Source organism: Myodes glareolus, chromosome 18, assembly GCF_982192425.1.
Source record: "Myodes glareolus chromosome 18, mMyoGla1.1, whole genome shotgun sequence".
NCBI classification, from domain to species: Eukaryota; Metazoa; Chordata; class Mammalia; order Rodentia; family Cricetidae; genus Myodes; species Myodes glareolus.
In genome coordinates, this window is record NC_142043.1 from 19,577,904 (window position 1) to 19,599,282 (window position 21,379).

At 45.8% G+C, this 21,379-nt stretch overlaps 1 protein-coding gene across 1 annotated transcript; it reads right to left on the bottom strand.

Moving 5' to 3' along the window:
* Positions 1 to 1,306: 1,306 nt before the first annotated feature.
* On the bottom strand, positions 1,307 to 20,680 carry Mcm3 (minichromosome maintenance complex component 3). The gene is made up of 17 exons (XM_048445661.3): positions 20,523 to 20,680; positions 18,209 to 18,321; positions 17,562 to 17,770; positions 16,963 to 17,093; positions 14,379 to 14,617; positions 13,928 to 14,036; positions 13,356 to 13,509; positions 12,903 to 13,034; positions 12,199 to 12,407; positions 10,558 to 10,732; positions 10,140 to 10,266; positions 8,883 to 9,033; positions 5,341 to 5,481; positions 4,304 to 4,407; positions 3,797 to 3,873; positions 3,340 to 3,409; positions 1,307 to 1,983 (listed from the first exon to the last, which is right to left on the bottom strand). Exons 1-17 carry the CDS (start codon positions 20,598 to 20,600, stop codon positions 1,785 to 1,787), a joined length of 2,418 nt encoding a protein of 805 aa, XP_048301618.2. The 5' UTR covers positions 20,601 to 20,680; the 3' UTR covers positions 1,307 to 1,784.
* Between the last annotated feature and the right edge of the window lie 699 nt (positions 20,681 to 21,379).

Below are 21,379 nucleotides of genomic sequence, written 5' to 3' on the forward strand. Positions count from 1 at the left end.
GCTACAGATAAGAACCATTTTAAGGGTTTCTGACATAAATCACAAGTCCTCTAAAAAGGAACCTTGATTGAGCCAGTTTCCCTGGACTTCCGGTGGCCGACGTGTTTATTAAGCTTTTCCAAAGAGCAGGGCCTGGTGTGCACAATCTGTTTTAGCTGACAAATAGTTTGCTAAGAAAAAAAACTACAGGACAGAAATAAATCCGCAAAAGAGATCACAGCAGGCTGCTGCCACCTTGTGGCGACCTGATGTAAAAGCAGAAGCTAATCCTGCAAATGAAATTAAATATGCATTATAAAAAGCATACAGCCATTGGGGAGATGAGTTTGAAGAGTTCTAAAGACATTAAAAATAAAACTACTGTATGACCCAAACCTTTACATCCTGGGCACACGCCCCAGAGAACTCCATACCCATACAAGTGGGGTAGATACTTGTACCCTTCGTTGATTCCACACCCTACCAGAGGTAAACCCCATGTTTATTGCTGCTTTATTCACGGTGGCAAAGAACTGGAATCCATTCAGTTGTCCAGGTGAACGGATAAAATTTGAGATATATAAGAAATAAAGTAGCATTCAACTCTAAGGAGAAGTAATCACAAAATTTATAGGAACACATAGAATACATATTAAGTGATGTCACAGCCTTGGAAAAACAAGCACGTTATCCCTCACATATGGAACCTTGTCAGTGTACACGTGGGTACAGTGTAACATGTGGACAGGAGAACAGAAGGCTGGACACTGAGGCAGGAGGAGGACTAACCCATGAGTTCTTTCTAGTTTAACTCTGCCATGACGTTTTCTTTGTTGGTGGTGGGTTAAGTGCATAAAAATCAATTCAGTAGTGAAAGCATAAAATTCGGGTGACCTCCACAGCCTCCCTTCCCAATGGCTACTCTGAAGGCAGAGAAGTTCATTGAGCTGTACAGTCTTTGGGTCTAGCTAATTTCAGTGTGGTTTTTATTTATTTATTTTGCTCTATTTTTCAAGACAGGGTCTCTTTGTAGCCCTGGCTGTCCTAGAACTTGCTCTGTAGACCAGGTTGGTCACCGTTTGATTTCATTTGGAATGTTTTTATGATGGAGCTAAAAAGAGAAAAATATCTTCAAGGGGGCCAAGGCCTGAGACAGCTCAGAGGGTAAAGCCTGCTGCCAAGACCGGTACCCGAGTTGGATCCCTAGGATCCACATGGTAAATGAAAACCAACCCACACGAGATGCCCACTGACCCCCACACATGTCCCAGTTCCAACACACACACGTGCACACGCTATTTTTAAAGCACAGAATACAAAGTCCACATGTATAAAACAGTTATATTTACTCGGTGTCAATATCTCGGATATTTAGGTCAACAATATATCTTACGTTTTAGTCTAATTTAACTGCAAAGAGAGCTTTCTCCAATCCACCTTTGTGATCTGCTTGAGCCACTCTGGCAAACAGACCTCAAGGCTTGTCCTAGACTAAAGTGCTTGGGGGTGGCGGAAGAATTAAAAACACAAGCAATAACACAGAAAACAGCTGCGCCCCCAAACCCAACAAGTCCTGAAATAACTTTCCATCGTTTAAGGCTGGAAGGTGTGTAACCAGAGTCCTGGCCCGCCCTCCCTCTGCCAGCTCTAGCCCACAGCAGCAGCCATTCTCAGAGCGTCCACCAAGTCCTGACAGCCTCGTCACCCACGTTCCGCAGCTTCCACCACTAAACAGTTACTGGAGAATGGAGACAAAGGTGGGAACAGGGCAGTCCTTGGCAGGAGCGACTTCAGGCATACCCTGCTCAGATAAGGAAGATGATGCCCTCAGATACCATGACCTGGTTGTCATCCTGCATTCTGCTCAGTGATGCCTGGATCTCCTCTGAGGAGAAGGGCTCTTCTCTATCCCGATTGATGGATTCTGTGAGGTGGCTCATGCCCACAGACTGCGCGTGAGCTTCTCGGAACACATCCAAGAGGGCCGCCTTGAAAGCCTTCAACCTGCCCGAGAGAGGAAAACCATGAGCAGAGAAGCCGGGCAACTGCAGCACCTATGCAATAGCAGCACTGAGGAAGCTGAGGCTGGAGGAAGGAAGCCCTTAAGTTCACAAGCAGTCTGTACCACATGGTGAGACCAAGTCTTAAACAAAATGGTCGTACACAAACCTGAAGCTCTACGGCAAGGTTAGATATGAAGCATTAACATTAGTGTTCTCCCAACAGTCTAAGCATCTCTCTTTAAAGCTAACCTACACTGCTCATAGAGCTTACTGCAATTTGAACATGAGGGGGCCGGTGAAGCCTGGAGGCTGTTAAAGAGACCGGCAATCCTGCACACGGCACAGTAGATCGGCTGGCACAGTATCTGAGGGACAGTTTATTCACAGTAGTTAAAGAGGCCCACACCTCTCCTCCAGTCTAGGAACCTTGCCATGCCTCATGAGTGTGCCGTGCAACAAACCTAAGTATGTTTCACCGTAAACGGCAGTGACAAGGAGCCACCTCAATGCCGTTCAAGAGCTTATTTAAGAATCTATATATTATCAGACAGTGGTGGTATACACTTGGGAGGCAAAGCCAGACTGATCTATGTGCGTTTGAGAACAGCCTGGTCTACAAAGTGAGTTCTAGAACAGTCAGGGCTGTTATACAGAGAAACCCTGTCTCAAAACAAACAAATAAAATCTATACATCAAACTAGGCGAGGGGACACATGCCTTTAATCCCAGCACTCAGGATTCAGGGGAAGGGGGATCTCTTGAGTTTAAGGCCAGTCTGCTTTGTATAGCAAAGTGTTTTAAAAACCAAAGATTCTACACACAGCATGCCCTGGAAATCTGAGTCAACTCAGAAAGCACAGGGTTCAATGACAGTTTCCGGAGCATGGAATTACAACTGGTTTTAGTGTTCCTCTCTACATATTTCCCTCGTTTGACTGCATGGTGTTCTGTATCTTCTAAAAAATTAGTTTCTTTGGTGTCCAGGAAACATTGAATTTCAGGGGAAAAAATATTTTTCAAAGCCCTAGTAAAAATCTGTGTCAAATCAAATAGACACAATTTAAAAAAAAAAAAAGTACCTCACTGAGAAGCCAAAGCTAAGATACAAATCAAAATTTGTCCTTGGTGAATTAAGCCACTTCTTGATTTAAAAGTAACAACTCAATTTCCACAAAGAAAGTACAGAAAACCAGCGGGCATTCAGACACTGGCCTGACTTTGGTGAGCCTGGCATTAGGAGCAGTGGAATATTGTAAAGCCCCCGGGGTTCTAGCTCAGCTCAACAGAGGCGGCTGGCACTCTGCCGGAAGCTGGTCCCCCATCAGCAGGAATTCCCAAACACGAGCAGATGACTCACCTGGACTCGCTCAGCTCCACTTTCTGGGATTCCGTGGTCTCCTGAGAATCGTCAGTCTTCGGAGTGTACACTTCAGGGGAGCAATGCCGGGGTGGGGGAGACAGCAAGGTGAAGCCATTTCCACCAAGACTGAGAATCCACACCCTCCCCATCTTGCTGTCTCCCATGGTTCTTACAGGGCCGGGCAGGATAATAAATACAGGGAAATCCCCCATGGGTAGAGGAACTGAGTGAAGCAGGAGACCCTTAATAATGCATTATCTGGGATGCTTAAACCAGGCATGGCAAAGGGTCATACAAAATAAAGGAAGAAGCCAACAGCTAAGTCAAACTTCTTTTCTTAAGTTTGCACTGGGTTTCCAAGGCTCTCTTGAGACAAATGTGCTGGTCATAGGGTCTCTTGGAGAAAAGGCAGCACAAACCGCAGCTGGCACGGTCACGAGGCACGCTCACTCACCCTGAGGCATTTCCTTCTCAGCTTCACCGAAGTCGTAAGGGTCATAGGACTCCCCAGCCGTGTCATCGGTCTTCCTCCTGAAATAAACGTAGCAGTCAAGAAACTGACACAGCTCCAGGGAGTTCCATTTTGGGGCACACCAGAACAATGCATAACCAACAAGAAACATCTGAATCACTCAGGCCTGAACAAACCGCTGTATTTCCTGAAAGACATTCTCCAGGCCCTGCTACCCAGTGCTCTGGGTCCCTGACACCAGCCTAATAAATGATTGTGCAGCAGGGGAAAAATTGCCTTAAGAACATCTGACGACCTAATGATGGCATCACTTCTGTCACTCAGCATCCCTTATAGGAAACCATCCTGAACAACACAGAGACTCTCCTCCCACTCCTGTGCCCAACTACCTTCCTCTGCAAACCCTGCAGGGCTGTGAGGAACCAGCCAACAAGCAGACTCTCTCCGCCCCAACAGCTTCTCGTCTCACTTCTCACTGCCCCACCGCACCTCTTCTGCTTCTGTTCGGAGTCTTCCTGACTCTTCTCCTCTTCATCTTCCAGGTCTGACTCATCCTCACTTGGCTTCTTACGTTTCTTCTCCTTCTCCAGAACCTAAAACCAAACCAAGGGACGTCACTAGTGCAAAACTCAGTAAGGAACCTTGAGTCTCTTCTCCATCACCAGCAGAAATGACTTCCAAGTTTCTAAGACTTATCTCTGTCCTTCCCAGTCCACATCCCAGGACCAGAGGCGGGGAAGCTTCTAGCCGCCTTTCACCAATACCGGGAAGCCTGTCATAGCAGGTACTCAGGTTCACTGGGTAAAAAGGCATTTGGGGAGGTGTCCAAATCATTATGGTTAAGGGGACAATAATCAATTCTTTATAGAGCAGGTATTTAGTTGAAATTCAACACAATTCCCGACTTTGTAAGGAGAGAGAAACAGGAAAAGCATGGCAGAACCATAGCTCTAAACCTCCGAGGTCTACAGCTCTTCAGATGAGCAGTAGGCAACAGCAACAGGGCTCACTTTATTTACCTTATTTTCTCCCCCTTTATTAAAAACAAATTTTTTCACAAAATATATCCTAATTATAGTTTCCCCTCCCTCTGCTCCTCCCAGTTCCTCCCTGTCCAGATCCACTCTCTGTCTCTCACTAGAAAAGAACAGGCTTCTAAGAGATAACAATCACATATGACAAAATAAAATATAACGAGCTAAAACAAAAACCATCATACTGAAGCTGGACAGGGCAAACCAATGGAAAGAAGAGTTTCCAAGAAAAGTCCACAAGTCCGAGACCCAGTCATTCAGCACTCAGGAGTCCTACAAAAATAAACTCAGCTCTCTAAACTGAGAGCAGTAACACATTCGCAGAGACTCTGGTGCAGACCCTTGCAGGCCCTGTGCTTGCTGCTTCAGTCTCTGGGAGACTCGCATGCCCTTTGCACAGCTGATTTAGAGGGCCTCGTTCTCCAGGTGTCCTCCATCCTCTCTGGCTTACACTTTCTGCCTCCTCTTCCGAGGGGCTCCCTGAAGGCTCACCTTCTTGAAGTAAGCATACTGAACCAGCTCCACGGCTTCCTCCGCATCCTGCAGCTCCACGGTCTTGCTCATACGGGCCTTCGCATGGGCTGTGGCCAGCCGGATCAGCGTTTCCAGTGTTCGTGCCGTAACTGGAGATGTCTAGGGAAGGAAACAGGAGGGAATTACTTCTGAGGGAACGTGTGTCATTCTCACTGCACAGAAAAAAAGAAGGCGCTACCAGAAATACTCAGAAAGTCCCAGGTCTGTCTTCTCTGCAGGTGGGCGCAATTTAAGTTCAGAAAGTCGCCAGTACCCCACTAACGCCATCCTCAGTCTGATCAATTTCTCCCTCCAGTGAGCAGAGAAGGCAGTCATGGCTGCCCAACATACTGAGAACAAGAGGCCGTTGAGTGCTCCGCCCCAAACGACATTTCCACCACCCCCTCAGGTGCAGGGAACAGTGAAATCGAGTAAGGAAAGTAAAAGGATCGGAAGACCAGCAGAAGAGCTGTGAATGCCATCTTCTGGGTATGGCAAAAGACATTACGACCACAAGCTCCCAGTGTGGGTGCCTGCACTGCGTCTACCAGACTAGGCCACCGACAACAAGGCACAGATGGAGGACTCAAGAGGCCCTACTCACTGCTGAACTGTTTGTCACCAGTAGATTCAAGGACGGGGAAGTCACTGTTTTCGTGTGTCTGTCCACTGGCGACCCCACAAGTGACAATGCATAGGTACAATCACACAGATAATCCTGCTTAAACTAAGTGGGGAGCATCCACAAGACACCACTAGGGCAGGGGAGAGGGCGCTAAGGACGTGAGATAAGAAGTAAGCAGAGCACATTATACACATGCATGAGATGGTCAACAACTAAATTAATTCTTAAAAATTCAGAAGGGTAAGAAACAGTGGTAGCTGAAAGACGAAGGCGCACGCCTTTAATCCCAGCACACACAAGGCAGACAGGTGGATCTCTGTGAGTTCAAGGCCAGCCTGGTCTCCAAGAGCTAGTTCCTAGTTCCAGGACAGCTGGGCCAGAGAAACTCTGTCTTGAAAAAAAAAAAATAGCCAAGTAGTAATATTCTATTTGTATTTTAATAAATAAAGCTTGCCTAAAGTTAAAAGAGTAAAACAGCCCCACAGATCAGCCTTACAGATTAGGCAGTAGTGACACACCTTTAATCCCAGTAGCCTTCCAGACCAGGCAGTGGTGACCACACCTTTAATCCCAGTAGCCACGCTAGTTTGCCACAGAAACCAGGCGGTGGTGGTGCAGGCCTTTAATTTCAGCACTAGAGAAAACGAGGAGTCTCACACAGTTTCCTTCTGAGAGTCCTGGAGGCAGGATGGCCATTTTGGACTGAGGGAGAAGTAAGAGTCAATAGCTGGCTGTTTTGTTTTTCTGACTTTCAGGCTGAACTCCAGTATCTGTGGGTTTTTATTAATCGTGCTACAGAAACCAAGTTAGAGTATTCAAGGAGAGAGGAAAGGTGAACGAAAGGAAGAAACTAGCCAGTCTACAACTGCCAAAAAAATAGAGAGCACAAAAGCAAAGTGGGGAAAATCATTCCTTGCTGCAGGCCCACAATGCACCGGGGAGCTGAGTACATTCTGTAAGCCACTCCTCTTAACTAGGCACTTTACAGAGGAGGACATGTGAATCAAAGAGCTGAATCTGTCAAAGGCCGCACGAAGGTGGCCACCTGTGTGAAGTTGAGCTCCGAGGACAGGCTCCTGTGAGTAGTTAGTCTCTCTCACTTACAGAAAGAGGAGCCTGACGCGTTCCTGCCACACGGCTCATGGGGAGGCTGCAAACCAAAGCGGGTGCCGGTGTCTTCTCTAGCTGCTATTCCCTGAATAGGATGCTCGGCCCGACGAATCACACTGTGCTTACTTTAAGTTTCAAGGCCTTCAAATGGGTCCTGCTATTAGCCAGCCTTCTCGTCATGGGCAAGGAGACTGGCCAGAGCAGTGAAGAACGTATGCTAAGGCTGCAAACCAGCTGCAGAGCTGACAGGCACAGGGTCACTCTCTAGCACACGGCCTTGTTTCCCAATACGCATACGTTCAGTGCAATCTGCCATGCAGTTCTCGTCTACTTTTGGATCATCTTCCGTCCAATTTCCACCCACGCCAATCTTCATAAGCAAATCTACAAGTGCCTGAATGCACTCACGTGGAACACCATGAGCTTGGAGTTTAGACACTCCAGGATCCAATTTCGGTGCCACCTAAAGTCTGGTGAAATCTTCATGTGCACTAACAGAGCTAGACAATGCAACCTGAGGGACTGACCAGGACAACATACTAACAACAGCACTCAATTCTTGCTCCAGTGAGCAGGTCCTCAACACAGGGACCTGTTCCTGAAACTGTTCCTGCACGGGAGGAGCGGGGCTAAAGAAAGGGAGCTATTTAGTATGGAAACAAGTGACCTGTGATCCCTAGGGAACCCACGGGGAGAGCCTGGGGGAGCAGGTTTAAGTTAAGTAAGAACTTGTTCTAAGATGCTATCGCAGGCAGAAGGGGAAGGAAAAGTACCAATAGAATCCAGAGACAGAACACGTATTAGGGGACAGTTAGGTGATCTCAAAGTCTGTCATAGTGGAAGTCTGTCATAGTGGAGGGCTTTGAACTGTGGACTCTCTCCTTTTAGTTCTGTATGAACTATACTGTCCCTGGAAGACACAGATAAATTTGAGGGCCGCTCTACTGCTCTGAATCATGGGCACTCAGCTTCTAGCTATTCAGAGCATCACTGACTTTCACACCCCTCTAGAGACTTTCATTAGCAAAACCCACTTCTCTTCACATCTGGACTCAAAATAGCCCTTCACGCCCATGCTCTTCTAATTACCACACCGGGCACGTCTGAACCCTCAGTTCCTTTCCCACTGCATGTGAGAATGGAGACGAGGTCACTCCCTGGAATCTAGCTATGCTCACTGGGGGAGATTCTCACTACATCTGTGATCTTGGTTTTTACTTCCTCCAGAAAAAGAGATAACTAAATGTGTGTTAACAAAGTTCTTCAGACCAGGAAGGACAGTCAAGTTAAAAATCCCAGGTTCTGAACAGGAATGTGGCTGGGTGGTTGTGGTGGTGGTGGCAGCACACCTCTAATCCCAGCACTTGGGAGGCAGAGGTGGGTGGATCTCTGTGAGTTAGAGGCCTGCCTGATCTATAGAGGAAGTTCCAGGACAGCCAGGGATACACAGAGAAACCTTGTCTTGAAAAATCAAAAAGAAACAGAAATGTATTTTGGAAGCTGGCGAGATGGCTCAGTGGTTAAGAGCGCTGGCTGCTCTTCCAGAGGGCCCAGGTTCAATTCCCAGCATCCACGTGACAGCTCACAACTGTCTTTAACTCCAGTTTCAGGGGATCTGGTATCCACACACAGATATACATGCAGAACAAACAAAAAACACCAATGCACATAAAATGAAAATAAATTATTAAAAAAAATAACAATAACTCCCCACGTTCCCAAAGAGCAGAACTCCTGCCCTCACAGTCTAGAAGGCCCTCAGGACCACAACCCCCTGTGCGCTCACCCGGGCAGTGTCTGAGCTCATGCTGTCCTGACTGCGCAGGCGCGAGTACTCCTCTGCGATGTAGGCCGCGGACTCTGGTGTCAGGACGGGCTTAATGATTTTGGCCACGTGGATGTATTTCTTCATGAAAGCTGCACTCACCATCTTCTCCCTGGATCCAAGAGAATGCATGTCATTTTCCTAAGCCATCTTGGGCAATGGTTTAAGCTCTCAGAGAAGGCAAGGCCCAATGGCAGTGCAGAGATGAGAAGCCTAAAGCCCACCACCATAACAGGGAACACACACAAAGCATTTCAAGCATCATCTGTTCAACCTCAGGTGTTATCTGTAACTTGGGTAATCTAGGGAAGAAGACATTTTGGTATTACAAGTCTTATTTATTTCTCTTTTTTTGAGATTTATTTTAATGGTATGTGCACGGAGTTTCGCCTGCATGTATGTCTATACACCCTGTGTGTGCCTGTGTCCGTGGAGGCCAGAAGAGAATCCCCTGAAACTGGAGTTACAGAACATTGTAAACTGCAATGTGGGTGCCAGGAAGTGAACACAGGTCCTCTGGGACTGCCTTTGTCCACTGTACCATCTCTCCAGACCCTTGTCCCCCATTTTTGGAAACAGTATCACTATCTATCAATAGCTGGCTTGAAACTCAATTGTGTAGTTGGGCTGGTCTAACTCACAGAAATCCACTAGCCTCTGCCTCCTGAGTGCTGAGATTACAACTATGCACCACCACACCTGACACCAGCCACATTTTGTAGGTGGGAAGACTGGCTCAAGAGAAAAAAAAGTCAACTCAAATTCAGCACAATTATGCTTCTTTCCACAGCATGGCCAAAGAGAGCTACAGGAGTTCACATGTACTCTGAGACCCAATCAAGTCTCTTGTACTCAAATTCACTCTCCAAGGCTGATTGTTATGCTACTAACAGTCACCAAAAACTACCACAAGGAACGAGAGGGCACCTAAAAGGACCGATCATACACCATTAGCACTTGGGCATATTGTCAAAAACAATTTTGAGTCAGGTTATCTGTAGTCCAGGCTAGTTCCAAATTGAATGCTGAGACTGTAAGTGTGAACCATGCCTAGCTCTGTCAAAACTTGCTTTCCAAGGAAAGATCTGACCCTGAGCTAAATCACCCCAGACACATGCAAGGCAACTAGCTAAGACAGTTTACCTGCAGACCCAGAAAAGAAAACCTAGTGTGTCAACAGCTCAGGTTCTTTTAAGAGAAGTTAAGAGGGGTGCTCACTTTTTCTTCTTGCTTCCATGTAGAAGTTTGTCATGCTTCTCATAAATCTGGGTATCTTGCTGGTCATCCTGGGCAAAGTCGGGATCATCTGTGGCCAGGATATCCACTGAACTACCCAATGGCAAAGCTAGGAAACACAAGTTGAGAAAAAGGAGATTAAGGAGTTTCAGAACTTGCCTCTTCTATAGCCAAAGACCCAGGAGGAAACAGACATGTGGACCTCACAAATCAGAAGACACCCAGAAGATGCTGAGAAATACAGCGGAACCCAAAATGAACAGACACTCAACCCCAGTGAGCAGTAAAGTAAGGGGAGAAGGACAGAGACGTTAACCCAGCACAGAAGGGCCAAAGGTATAGGGGGAGGGATCTGTCAGGCCCTCTTCCACCAGCCACTCTTGCTATTCCACGTCCTCACCATCACCATCCTGCTCCCCTGGGGCTCTGTACTGGTGCATCCTAAGGACGTGGTCTGAGATTTCCCGATCCTGCTCAGGATCCATCTGATCCAGCATGATGAAGAGCAGGTCAAATCGTGACAGCAGCGAATCCTGCAGCCCAATGTTCTCCATAGGAGTCTTATACTGATCATACTGGAGCACACATAAAGAGAAGCAGGCAAATCAATCTGAGGGTGGGAATATAAGGCTAGGCCACATAAAATACAAACTGGAATACAGCTCAGTGGTAGAGTCCTTGTCTAGCATGTGTTCGATCCTCAGGATCAGTATATCAATACGGCTGTAGGGAAATGACTCCTCCTAGCTGTCCTCTGCCCTTCACATGCATGCTGCACACAAACTAAATTTCTGTTCTGTTTTCAGAGAGGTTTCTGTGTAGCCCTGGCCATTCTGAAACTTACTATGCGGACAAGGACGACCTTTAATGCACAGAGATCTGCCAGCCTCTTCCTCCTGAGTTCAAGGCCAGCCTGGTCTACACAGTTAACTTCCAGGACAGTTAGACACAGAGACCCCCATCCTGATAGACAAAATAAATAAATAAACATACACATACATCACAGCTTCCTTAACTATGGATTGAAAACCCAACATCAGGGGATTCACAAAACCTCTCCTCAGGAGCAGGTTTCTGGATGCAGGATGAGCGGGAGTTGATTGTGAGCAGTCTCTGACAGTGCTGGCTTCAGCAGCTCCACACAACTTCAACAGTCTTCTTCCCAGCACACATGTGCATCTCACTGCATGTGTTGTCACGACTCCACACCAACATTGCCCCAAAGAGCAGGGCTCAGATCGGAGAGTGGTGTAGGAGGGTCTTTTTTTTATGTGTTGTTTTCATTAATTGAATAAAGAAGCTGCCTTGGCCTTTTGATAGGGCAGCCCTTAAGTGGGTGGAGTAGACAGAACTGGATGCTGGGAGGAAGAAGGCAGGCTAAGAGAGCCGCCATGGAGCCAGCCGCCAAGTCAAACATGCTGAATCTCTCCCGGTAAGCCACAGTCATGTGGTGACACATAGATTTAATAAAAATGGGTTAATCAAGATGTGAGAGTTAGCCCATAAGAGACTAGAAATAATGGGCCAGGCAGCAATTTAATTAATACAATTTCCTTGTGGTTATTTCAGGCGTTGAGGTAGCCGGACGGCGGGATACGGCCTGCTCCTCCTTACACAGGAGAGCATTTAGGAGGTGGACTGCTGTTACTGCACATGCGAAGTCTCTCTGCTAACATTAGAGAAGCCTAATGACCTAACCACAGGAACTACGCTTGACGGTTTCCCAGTGTCAGCTGAATGGCGAGCCAGCAGACAGACAGCAAAATCCAGGTTCATTCCCAGACCCTATGTCAAAAACTCAGGTGGGGAATGATAAAGGAAGACACCCAACATTGACCTCTGGCCTACACACATGTATGCACAGACATGCATACACAAGTTATCCTGTTATACAGAACTGGGAAGAATGACTGCTATAATCCAGTAACAAGACGAGTTGTTTTTGATTTACTATTCCCTTATAATAAACCTTTCAGCCCAGATTTATTAGGCAAAACCAAATTAATCCAAGAATAGAGGTTATAGGCTGGATTCCACTTACCCTGCCATAGACTGGATTGGCAGCTGCCAAAACACTGCAGCGGGCATTCAGCCGAGCATGAATGCCAGCCTTTGCAATAGTCACTCGACCCTGCTCCATCACCTCGTGGATGGCTGTACGATCCATATCAGACATTTTGTCAAACTCATCGATGCAAACAACTCCTCGGTCAGCGAGGACCATGGCACCAGCTTCCAAGCGACGCTCCCCTAGGATCAGAAGTAAATGTACATGGCACGGTCTAAGTCAGATGACAGAGAACGATTCACGTCTTTTTCCGAGGCACCTGTCACCACAGTGCACAAGAACACAGTAAAGAGCCTCCGCTGTGGGACTTCTCAGCTCCACCCCGGGTCCTGCTGAGCCCTCCCTCACAGGAGCCACTCACAGCTGCAGACTCATCTCCCTCAGAGACAGCCAACCAAAGCTCCTTTACTGCTCTTCAAGTCTTTCCCCCAATTCCATTTTTACCTTCCTTCTAAACTGTTTTCCCCTTTGCCATCATTCAAGCCATCTTCTAGAAGACATGTTTAGCAACAGAGATCTAAAGCCTTCAATAATTGACCTACTTTGCCAGCGCATTCAGTCTTACAACACACCTCAGCGAGCTTTCAAATAGTCCCAACACAAGCCAGCGCCTAGAGCCAGCCTGGAGAGTCTGCTCACTCATGCTGGGCCTCGGCCAAGAAGCCTCATGCCCTTACCTGTTTCCTGGTCTGTAGTGACAGCAGCCGTGAGACCCACTCCAGACGAGCCCCGGCCAGTGGTGGGAATGGCCCTGGGAGCGGTGCAAAGCACATATCGCAGAAGCTGGGACTTAGCAACAGAGGGATCACCTACAGAACAAGGCAGTGGTGAATCTTGAGGAAAGTCCCCACATACCCCAGCAAATTTTGCTTCCACAGCACACCTCCTGGTCAAGTCCCACAGTAACCTGATGTTACTTTTCCCTTTTCCCATTCTCAGAATGCAGTCTAGGTATAATACATCAAGAATTTCAGGGATCATTTTTAAAAACATCCATTTTAGCCTTCTGCACTTTGATGGAACTGAAATGGGATCAGCTGTAGAAGGTATAATCTTATATGCACAAGTCTTTATAGCCCACTCCTCAAGGTAAAAGCTTCCGTATATAAAACGCGTCCCCAGCACCATACCTATGAGTAGAATATTGATGTCTCCACGGATGTGGCTGCCGTTTTCGAGCTCTCGTTCCACCCCTCCCAGAAGCAAACAGAGGATTGCCTTCTTGACATAGTCATGCCCATGAATGCTAGGAGCCAATGAGCGGGCCAGCTGGTCAAATACATCCTACAGGAGGAAGAACCAGAATAAGAAGCCTAGTGAGACCCAGCGGGGTTTCTGGAGCCCGCAGAAAATATAAACTTTTTATTTCAAAATAAAAAGTAAAAGCATAGATGGTAGTGTACACAAGACAATCAGGAGTTCAGGGACACCCTGGGCTACATGAGACTGTCTCCACAGGAGAACTAAACCAGTTATATGAAAGGCTCAATGGTACACTGATATTTTAACTCCTACATTCTTATTTGCATTAGGTTGAACTGAAGAGCCAAGCAGCCAGAACAAGTATTACCAATCAAATGGCAAAAACACCCTTAACTTGCCAGTCGCAATAAAACTGGATGCTCGTAACAAATACTTCAGTGGAAAATAAAATCCCACCTTCTTCCACTTTCAAACCCAACCCACCCCACTCTTCACTGACCTTGGAACGGGTTTTACTGAACTTCTTGATCTTGGCTATGTCATCGGCAGAGAACGCAGGCTGCACGTCCTTGCTCATCTGCTTCACATTGCAGGCAATCAGGACAGTCCTGCAGCACAGCAAGAGGAAGCCCGCTGGACCCAGCACCACTGAGAGTTCTTGGTCTATTAAACTAAACCAGAACATGGGAGTGGGGGGTCCTACACCTAGATGGGCTCTTTGTCCATGAGCCACAGTGAGGATGGAATGTCCAACAAACAAGTGTGGATGGAAAGGAGGCGGGGCGGGAATCCTAGGCTAGGCTGGTCCCGAGGCTGTATTTGTGGCCGAAGACGGCCAACATTCCCAGTGCTATATGAGAAAGAGGAGGTGCTAGCATTGGGCCATCTCACCAGCGGGCAGTGCACACTATCCACCATGGTGCCGCAAACAGTCCACAGCAGATCCTTACCTGAAGGTCCCTGAGGTGTAGCCGCCCTTCTTCCCTGGAAGGCAGCGGTAGGTCCCCACCACCTGTATTCGGTCACCGGGTTTCACTTTATCCACCAGATCGTCGTCTAGAATGACATCCACAGAGCGAGGAAGCTGACCAGCGGGGGCCTTCTCCGGCATCTCCTGGATGGTGATGATCTGGTGGTCCTTGTAGACAGACAGGCCGTACTCTGTCTCCAGGGGGTTGTTCTCCTCATCCTAAAGAAAAAAAAGGCCACAGAACAAGTCATTTCAGTCTTGTCTCAAAAATATAGCATTCATCTAATGTGGAAAACATCTTTCAGAGAATTTGAAACTTTACCATCTACAATCATGATAAAAATATATGCATCTCTTACAGCTTTCCTAGCCTGATCCCTGAATTAGTAATAAACCAAGCTGTGGAAGGGTCAGTTTTCACCAATGGGGCCACAGCTGTACTAACACCTAAATCAAAATCCTGACTCCCTGTATTGATGCTGAACCTGGGATTACAATTTGATGCACTTTTCCCTTTTTCTTTTTCAAGACAAGGTTTCCCTGTGTAGCCCTCACTGTCCTGGAACTCACTCTGGCCTTGAACTCAGAGATCCATCTGCCTCTGGCTTCTGAGTGCTGTGTGTACTAAATGCCCAACTCTGATGCAGTTTTTCCACTTTCAAGAAATACCCAAGAGAAATATGCACCAGAGCTACTGACTGCTTACAGCAGCACCATTCCTAGCAGGCAAAATTAAAGACGACAGGTAAGAACATGTGGCATAGTCACACAAACGAAAACTCTGATAAGACGCACACTTGTGATCATACACAAGGCTGTTCAACACAAGAACATGAACACAGCAAAACAGGCAAAAGCAGTCGTTTGCAACCTGTGGCTTGTGAGCCCTTTGGGAGTAACAACCCTTTTGCAGGGGTCACCTAAAACCAGGGGTCATCTGGAAAACACGGATCTTACATTACAATTCATAACAGTAGCAAAATTACAGTTATGAAGCAGCAATGAAATATGAGGAATTGTATTAAAGGGTTGTACCATTAGGAAGGATGAGAACCACTGGGCAAGAACACCTACTATTAAGATGATGCCAGGGTTGCCAGGCATGGTGGTGGTACATGTCTTTAATCCCAGCACTTCAAAGGCATGGGCAGGTGGTTCTCTCTGAGTTCAAGGCCAGTCTGGTCTACACAGTAAGTTCCAGGACAGCCACGACTGTGTAGACACCAGGAAAGCACAGCCTTCAATAGGGACTTCTACTCGCTGGAAAGTTGTTTCTCACTTTACATGCTGGTTATATGACTACATTCTACTTATAAAATCTCAAATGATGCACTTAAGAGTTTTTACACACACACACACATATATATGTATATATGAAAACTATATATATAAAATAGTTTATTAATACATGTATTATAATCATATAGTATAGCCATAATATATAATTATATATTATATACACTATATATCAATACATGATTATTTATATAATACACATTAATACATCAATATATTAATGCACATTAATTCAATTAATGTGCAAGAATATTAACCTGCTATAATTATGCACTAATATATAATCATATTATATATTGGTTATAGTACATTAATATTTATTGTATATTAATATATTTTATGGAAGATTACATATTCAAGCTATAATTATATGCTATATAATATACAGATTATATATACTTATTATAATATATTAATATATGCTAATCTTCCATAAAACACATTAAGGTGTGCTTGAATTATATGTGAATATCCGAAAATCACAAAAGCCAAGCATGCTTACTGAGTGTTCACTATGTGCCAGGGACTGTGCTATAACCTCATGTACTTATCAGTTTCTAAGAGTGAGTACTTTCTTATTCCCAGACAAAACTATTTCCTAAGAGGTATCATGTGATTAAATGAGTACAGAGATCGAGTAATCAATATTAATGATCTCTTGTCTCCGTAAGAAAGTTATCTTCAATTTTTCTCACCCTGAATACTCAAGAAAGCTTTTTACTGTCTTTTTCCCAAATCCACTGAAATATCCAAAGATTATACAATAGCATCAAATAATAGATGCATTTTCCATTTACTTTTAGAAAGCACATTATATAACTCTGTTACAACTCTGTTAAAATACCTGTCACCCAATGTTTCTCCTTTTCAGCCTTCTATAGTTCAACTTTTCTAAATTTTATTTTGTATGTGTGGTGCACATACTCATACACGTAAAGATAAGGTGTATCCTCCGTTTCAGCTAGGCTAGCCAGCTAGCAGGCATTCATAGGTATGCCTGGCCTTTTACTTGGGTGCTGGAGATTTGAACCCAGGTCCTCATGTTCGCATAACAAGTACCAACTAAGCCAACTCTCTAATCCCCAACTTTGGTGGGATTTCTATATTCAACTTTATCTTGTATCCCTTCTTTCTTCAGAATTAATTCTATCTCACATTATCTACTTTTAGAACAAAGACCCGAGACATTCTACAAGTACTGGAATTAAAACAGTCTTCTTTGATTCGGAGCTCCCAAGGAAGCCAAACTGGTGCATGCATGTCCTCACCTTTGTAGGATAAACAGAACTGGATGGGAAAGCCACCAGAGTGGTGAGATCAGAGTAGCGTCGCTCTATGGTCTTTTTAGTAGCAGGACAGTAGTGAACACTGCGAACGACTTTGGGACGAACTAGGGAGCCTGGGAATGCAAAGGTATGTATAAAGTCACACAGTGGCAGACAAAGGAGGGCTCTCAACCCACGCAACGACTTTACTGTGTTCTTCCAATTACGTTAACCTATTTCAAAAACGCCTGTCATTTATTCATCTTCACATATACACATAGGGTATCAGTGTATCCATGTAAAATTTTAAGTACCACTGATGTCAATTAAAGGACAGTTCGGGGTTGGAGTAAGTTTGGAAGAGCAAGACTCTTCCATCTTCGGAAACACACAGTTCTGCTACCACTGGTGGTCACTTCCCATCCCCCCCCCAATAGCTGTGGATCCTGAGGTCCTCCACAGTCTACCATTTAATGTCAATGCTTCACTTCTCTGAATCTACAAGTTCTCCAGCCCTGCTACAACTCTTCCAGTTCCAGGACCTCCTAAATCTCTATCCTACCATTTCCTTAGGACCCCGGCACAGTCTTCAACCCACTCACATTTAGTAACAATGCCTTCCACACAGACCACACAGCTGAGGAAGCAGGAAGTGAGTGTCCGGGGAGAGACGTGCTTTGAGCCAAAGCTGCCTTCTAATCCTATGTAGAACTCCTCATACTGTTTGGCGTAGGTAGCATCGATGGAGGCCACGAAGTCCTTCAAGGCCCGCTGGAAGGCAACCAGCTCCTCAAAGGCATTGTTTAGAAGGCTGCATAAGACCAAAACAAAAAGAACCATTAATCAGGCAGAGTTCTGGAAACTGACCCTCAAAACAAGAAGAAACAGTCTTAGGTCATTACGAGCAGTGGAAAAAAAAAACCCATTTCTACTTTGTCCTGCCACTGTATAAGACTGAGGGGCGTAAATGGAAACTTTTATAATTTAATAAAATTACTTTCAAAAAAAAAAAAGACTCAGGAAATACATCCAAACTGACGTTCACTTCAGTTCATCAAAGACATAAAAATGGTACTCAGCCAACACTGGAAGATGGGAGCACATAAGAGCAAAATGTCCACCATCTCCTCTCTGTGAGACAATGGCAGCCACACACTCCAGGTCCTTCCCAGGAAAGCCTATTCCAGTCTAAACGAGACGATGCCTTTTGCAGCCAAAAGCAGACCATCTGCAAACCATCAACACTCACCGGTTAGCCCTCTTTTCATTTTTCCTGCGCAGGTCGTTCACACTGACAATCAGCCGGTACTGGTTGTCACTGATCAGCTCCCGAACCTTGTTCTGGTAAATTCCCTGGTCTTCCTGCAGAGCAATCATGACATATCAAAAACAGCTACGCAACTGTCTCAGAACAGCTGAAATCCAAAACCGGTGACTATCAATTTCTCTCCTTCATTCACTAGCCTCGGATTTTACCTACAACCTACTAGGAGACTGGAAGAATCATAGTTACTCAGGGTCCCTTTCTGTAGGCTCTGGTTTTCTTGACAGCAAGCTTAGACTTCCAAAGCTTCCAGGAGGAAACACAAAGAGGAAAAGTTTTGTTTAGAACTCAGGTGGGGAACTGGAGGTAAACTATAATTCCAGCATTCAGGTGGATCTGAGGCAGGAGGATCACCGCTGAGTTCAAGCGAGGCTACAGAGTAAGACCATTTCAAGAGCAATGACCAAAAGAACAAGCAAGCAGATGGTTTACAGCGAGAATCTGCAAAAACTGGTACGGGGTGGCAGGGGAGTGAGGGGGATGGTCTTCAGTGAGAGTAAGGCTGGCCTGAATCTAAGAGACAGCCAGCTCGGGATTCAGGGAAGTGTTAGAAGATACCTGGAAAGCGGTGGAAGTCAGAACGCAAGTGGGCTCAGCAATGGGGTCTGCAGCTGTGCCTAGAACTTGAGGTACTTAAGGACATATCGCACGAAGGAAGGATAGTCATTTCTGAGTTCTCATCCTTTGGTGTGACATACTTTTCTGTCTTTCAACTGGCAGGATAGTCTTCCCTTGGCTATAAAGACCTCCCCCATCATGGAACCAGATCTAGGCCTTTCTGGACAAGGAAAATACACCGCAGTCTATATCAAAAGCGCATTAGTGACCACTGACCGTTCCATTTGTACAGCAGTTACTGGCTGTGGGGATACTATTTTATGTCAGAAGATATCAACACTAAGCTATTCAAAAGTCCTAAGTGGGGACTCGGGAGCTACTCGAAGTCGACACCAGTGAAGATGACAATGACCACCAATTAAGTCACACATAAGGATACCAGCATACTGGTACTCATATGTCTCAAACGGTTGCCAGCCAAAATGGCTGCATACAACCCTTTCTTCCTGCTCAGCATCCCCTATCCCATTCTGTCAAGATCAATATATGTTTATATTTTAATTGGGACTTAAAATGACTTACCTCTTAAAGAACAGTAAGTGTAAAAAAACTCGCTAATATGAAAATTTCATTTTAAATTCTTGAAGTTAACATGTCTGATTGCAGACTTATTTCAAAATCATGATGTATATTTCAAGTATACATAAAAATGTAAATTAAGTACTCTTAAAATTTAACTTAAAACTGCTTTTCATTAGTCGACAAACTTTCAGTGTTCACCAACATCTTGTAGCTTTAAACTCTGGGTTGCACAGAAACCTCACTTTACCTGCACACAAAATACTTTTGGTCTGACATCAATAAACAGTCAGATTGGTGGAAGTTCCCCCCAACCCCCAGCAGCAACTCAGTAACTAAAATCTGAGCACTCTGAGCCAGTTGCCATAGCCCTAGGTGCACCCTGTGGGCGGTACCTCCTCCCCTCCATCCAATTGCTAAGATGGGCTTGACCATTTGTTGACACCGGACCTTGAGCAAGCTGGGTCCTCACGAGACAAACTAGAGGGTTTTGAAGAAAACTCTATCGACTAACCAAGAGAAGTTTCAAGAAGCCTATGTAGCTCAGGGGAAGACCGCAAGCAAAGGGTCTTGGGGACCACCTACATCATCACATAAAAATTAAAAATAAATTAAAAAATTGGAAATCCACCACGGGAAAAATTCATTGACTCATTTAGGAAAAAAAAAGGCATGAAAATAGAAGAAGGGGACCAGAGGGAGCAAGGGAATGAAAGAGGGGAAGAGGAGGTGATGAGAAGTGAATACAGTCAAAATGAATTATTATGAAATTTCATAATGAAAGTCATATGTAAAATTAACTTATGCAAGTTTAAGGCATCAAAAAATATTGTTTTGGAGGAATAATAGCAATAGTTAGAAGAAAAGAAATCAGGAAGTTGCGCAGCAAAAAGAAGCACCAGAGGCCACGACCCTCGGCAAAGATCAGGGACTGAACCCTATCAGCCAAGTTCAGGCTAGCCTCGGGGACCCAGCCGCCGGGCCCAGGATAACTACAGGGACCCCATTAGCCAGGCCGGGTCACCGGCAGACACCCGAGCTGCCGGGCCTGGTCATCCGCGGGGTCCCCAGCACCAGCCAAGGCCGGCCGCCCGAGCCTCACCTCGTCATCCAGGAAGTCCAAGTAGTCTCTCTGCGCCTCCCGCAGCTCCACGTCGTCCAGCACTACGGTGCCCGCCATGCCGCTGCCCCGAAATCACCGGCCGCCAAACAGTGCCGAGAAAACCCGCGTGACTCCGCCCTGGCGCGAAAACTTCCCAAGTTTTCCCGCCACGGAAGTTTACGGTGGAGGGCGCGGGGAGCCGAGATGCATGATGATTGGCTAATCCCTCTAATTTCCGGATTGCAACTGTCCAATAGCGAGGTTCTTCTTGTTCCGGCTTTCCCTTCGGTACCTGGATTGGAGAAATGGCCTCTCTTTCTCCTCCCTAATAGGAAGAAAAGGAGTCTCAAGACCCGCCCCCCCGATCCTTGAGCAACAGGAAGCTTAGAAAGCACTGCATTCTGGGAGTTGTGGTCCCTCCACCATTTTTGACAGCCTTTTCGTCAGCTGGGAAGTTAGGATTTACTGAGGGACCCAGGTTTGCGCCCCGTCGGACTTACATGAAAAATAAAGTAAACGTTAGAGAAAGAGTGTTTTTTAGCCATAGAGAGTTAAAACATAAAAGCAAATAATATTTTTCATGATAGGGTATCTCTGAAGCTTTGGAGTCTGCCCTAAAACTAGCTCTTGTAAACCAGGCTGGCCTTGAACTCAATAGAGATCTGCCTGCCTCTGCCTCCGGAGTGCTGGGTTTAAGGGCGTGCACCACCACCGCCCCGCTTAATTTTTAAAATATATCCAAGTTGCTGGCCTTAACAGCATTTTTCCAGAAAACTGGCTTTTGAGATTGTTTCGGACAGAAAATGAAATTGAATGTAGGGGGAAAATGTTACTTCATTGAAGACTCATTTCTTACC

Coding starts and splice junctions, on each gene's coding strand:
- Mcm3 (XM_048445661.3), bottom strand. CDS start 20,600: ATGGCGGGCACCGTAGTGCTGGACGACGTGGAGCTGCGGGAGGCGCAG. Junction 14,037..14,378: donor TACACCTCAGGGACCTTCAG/GTAAGGATCTGC, acceptor GCTGTGCTGCAG/GACTGTCCTGATTGCCTGCA. Junction 9,034..10,139: donor CATGGAAGCAAGAAGAAAAA/GTGAGCACCCCT, acceptor TCTTGGATCCAG/GGAGAAGATGGTGAGTGCAG.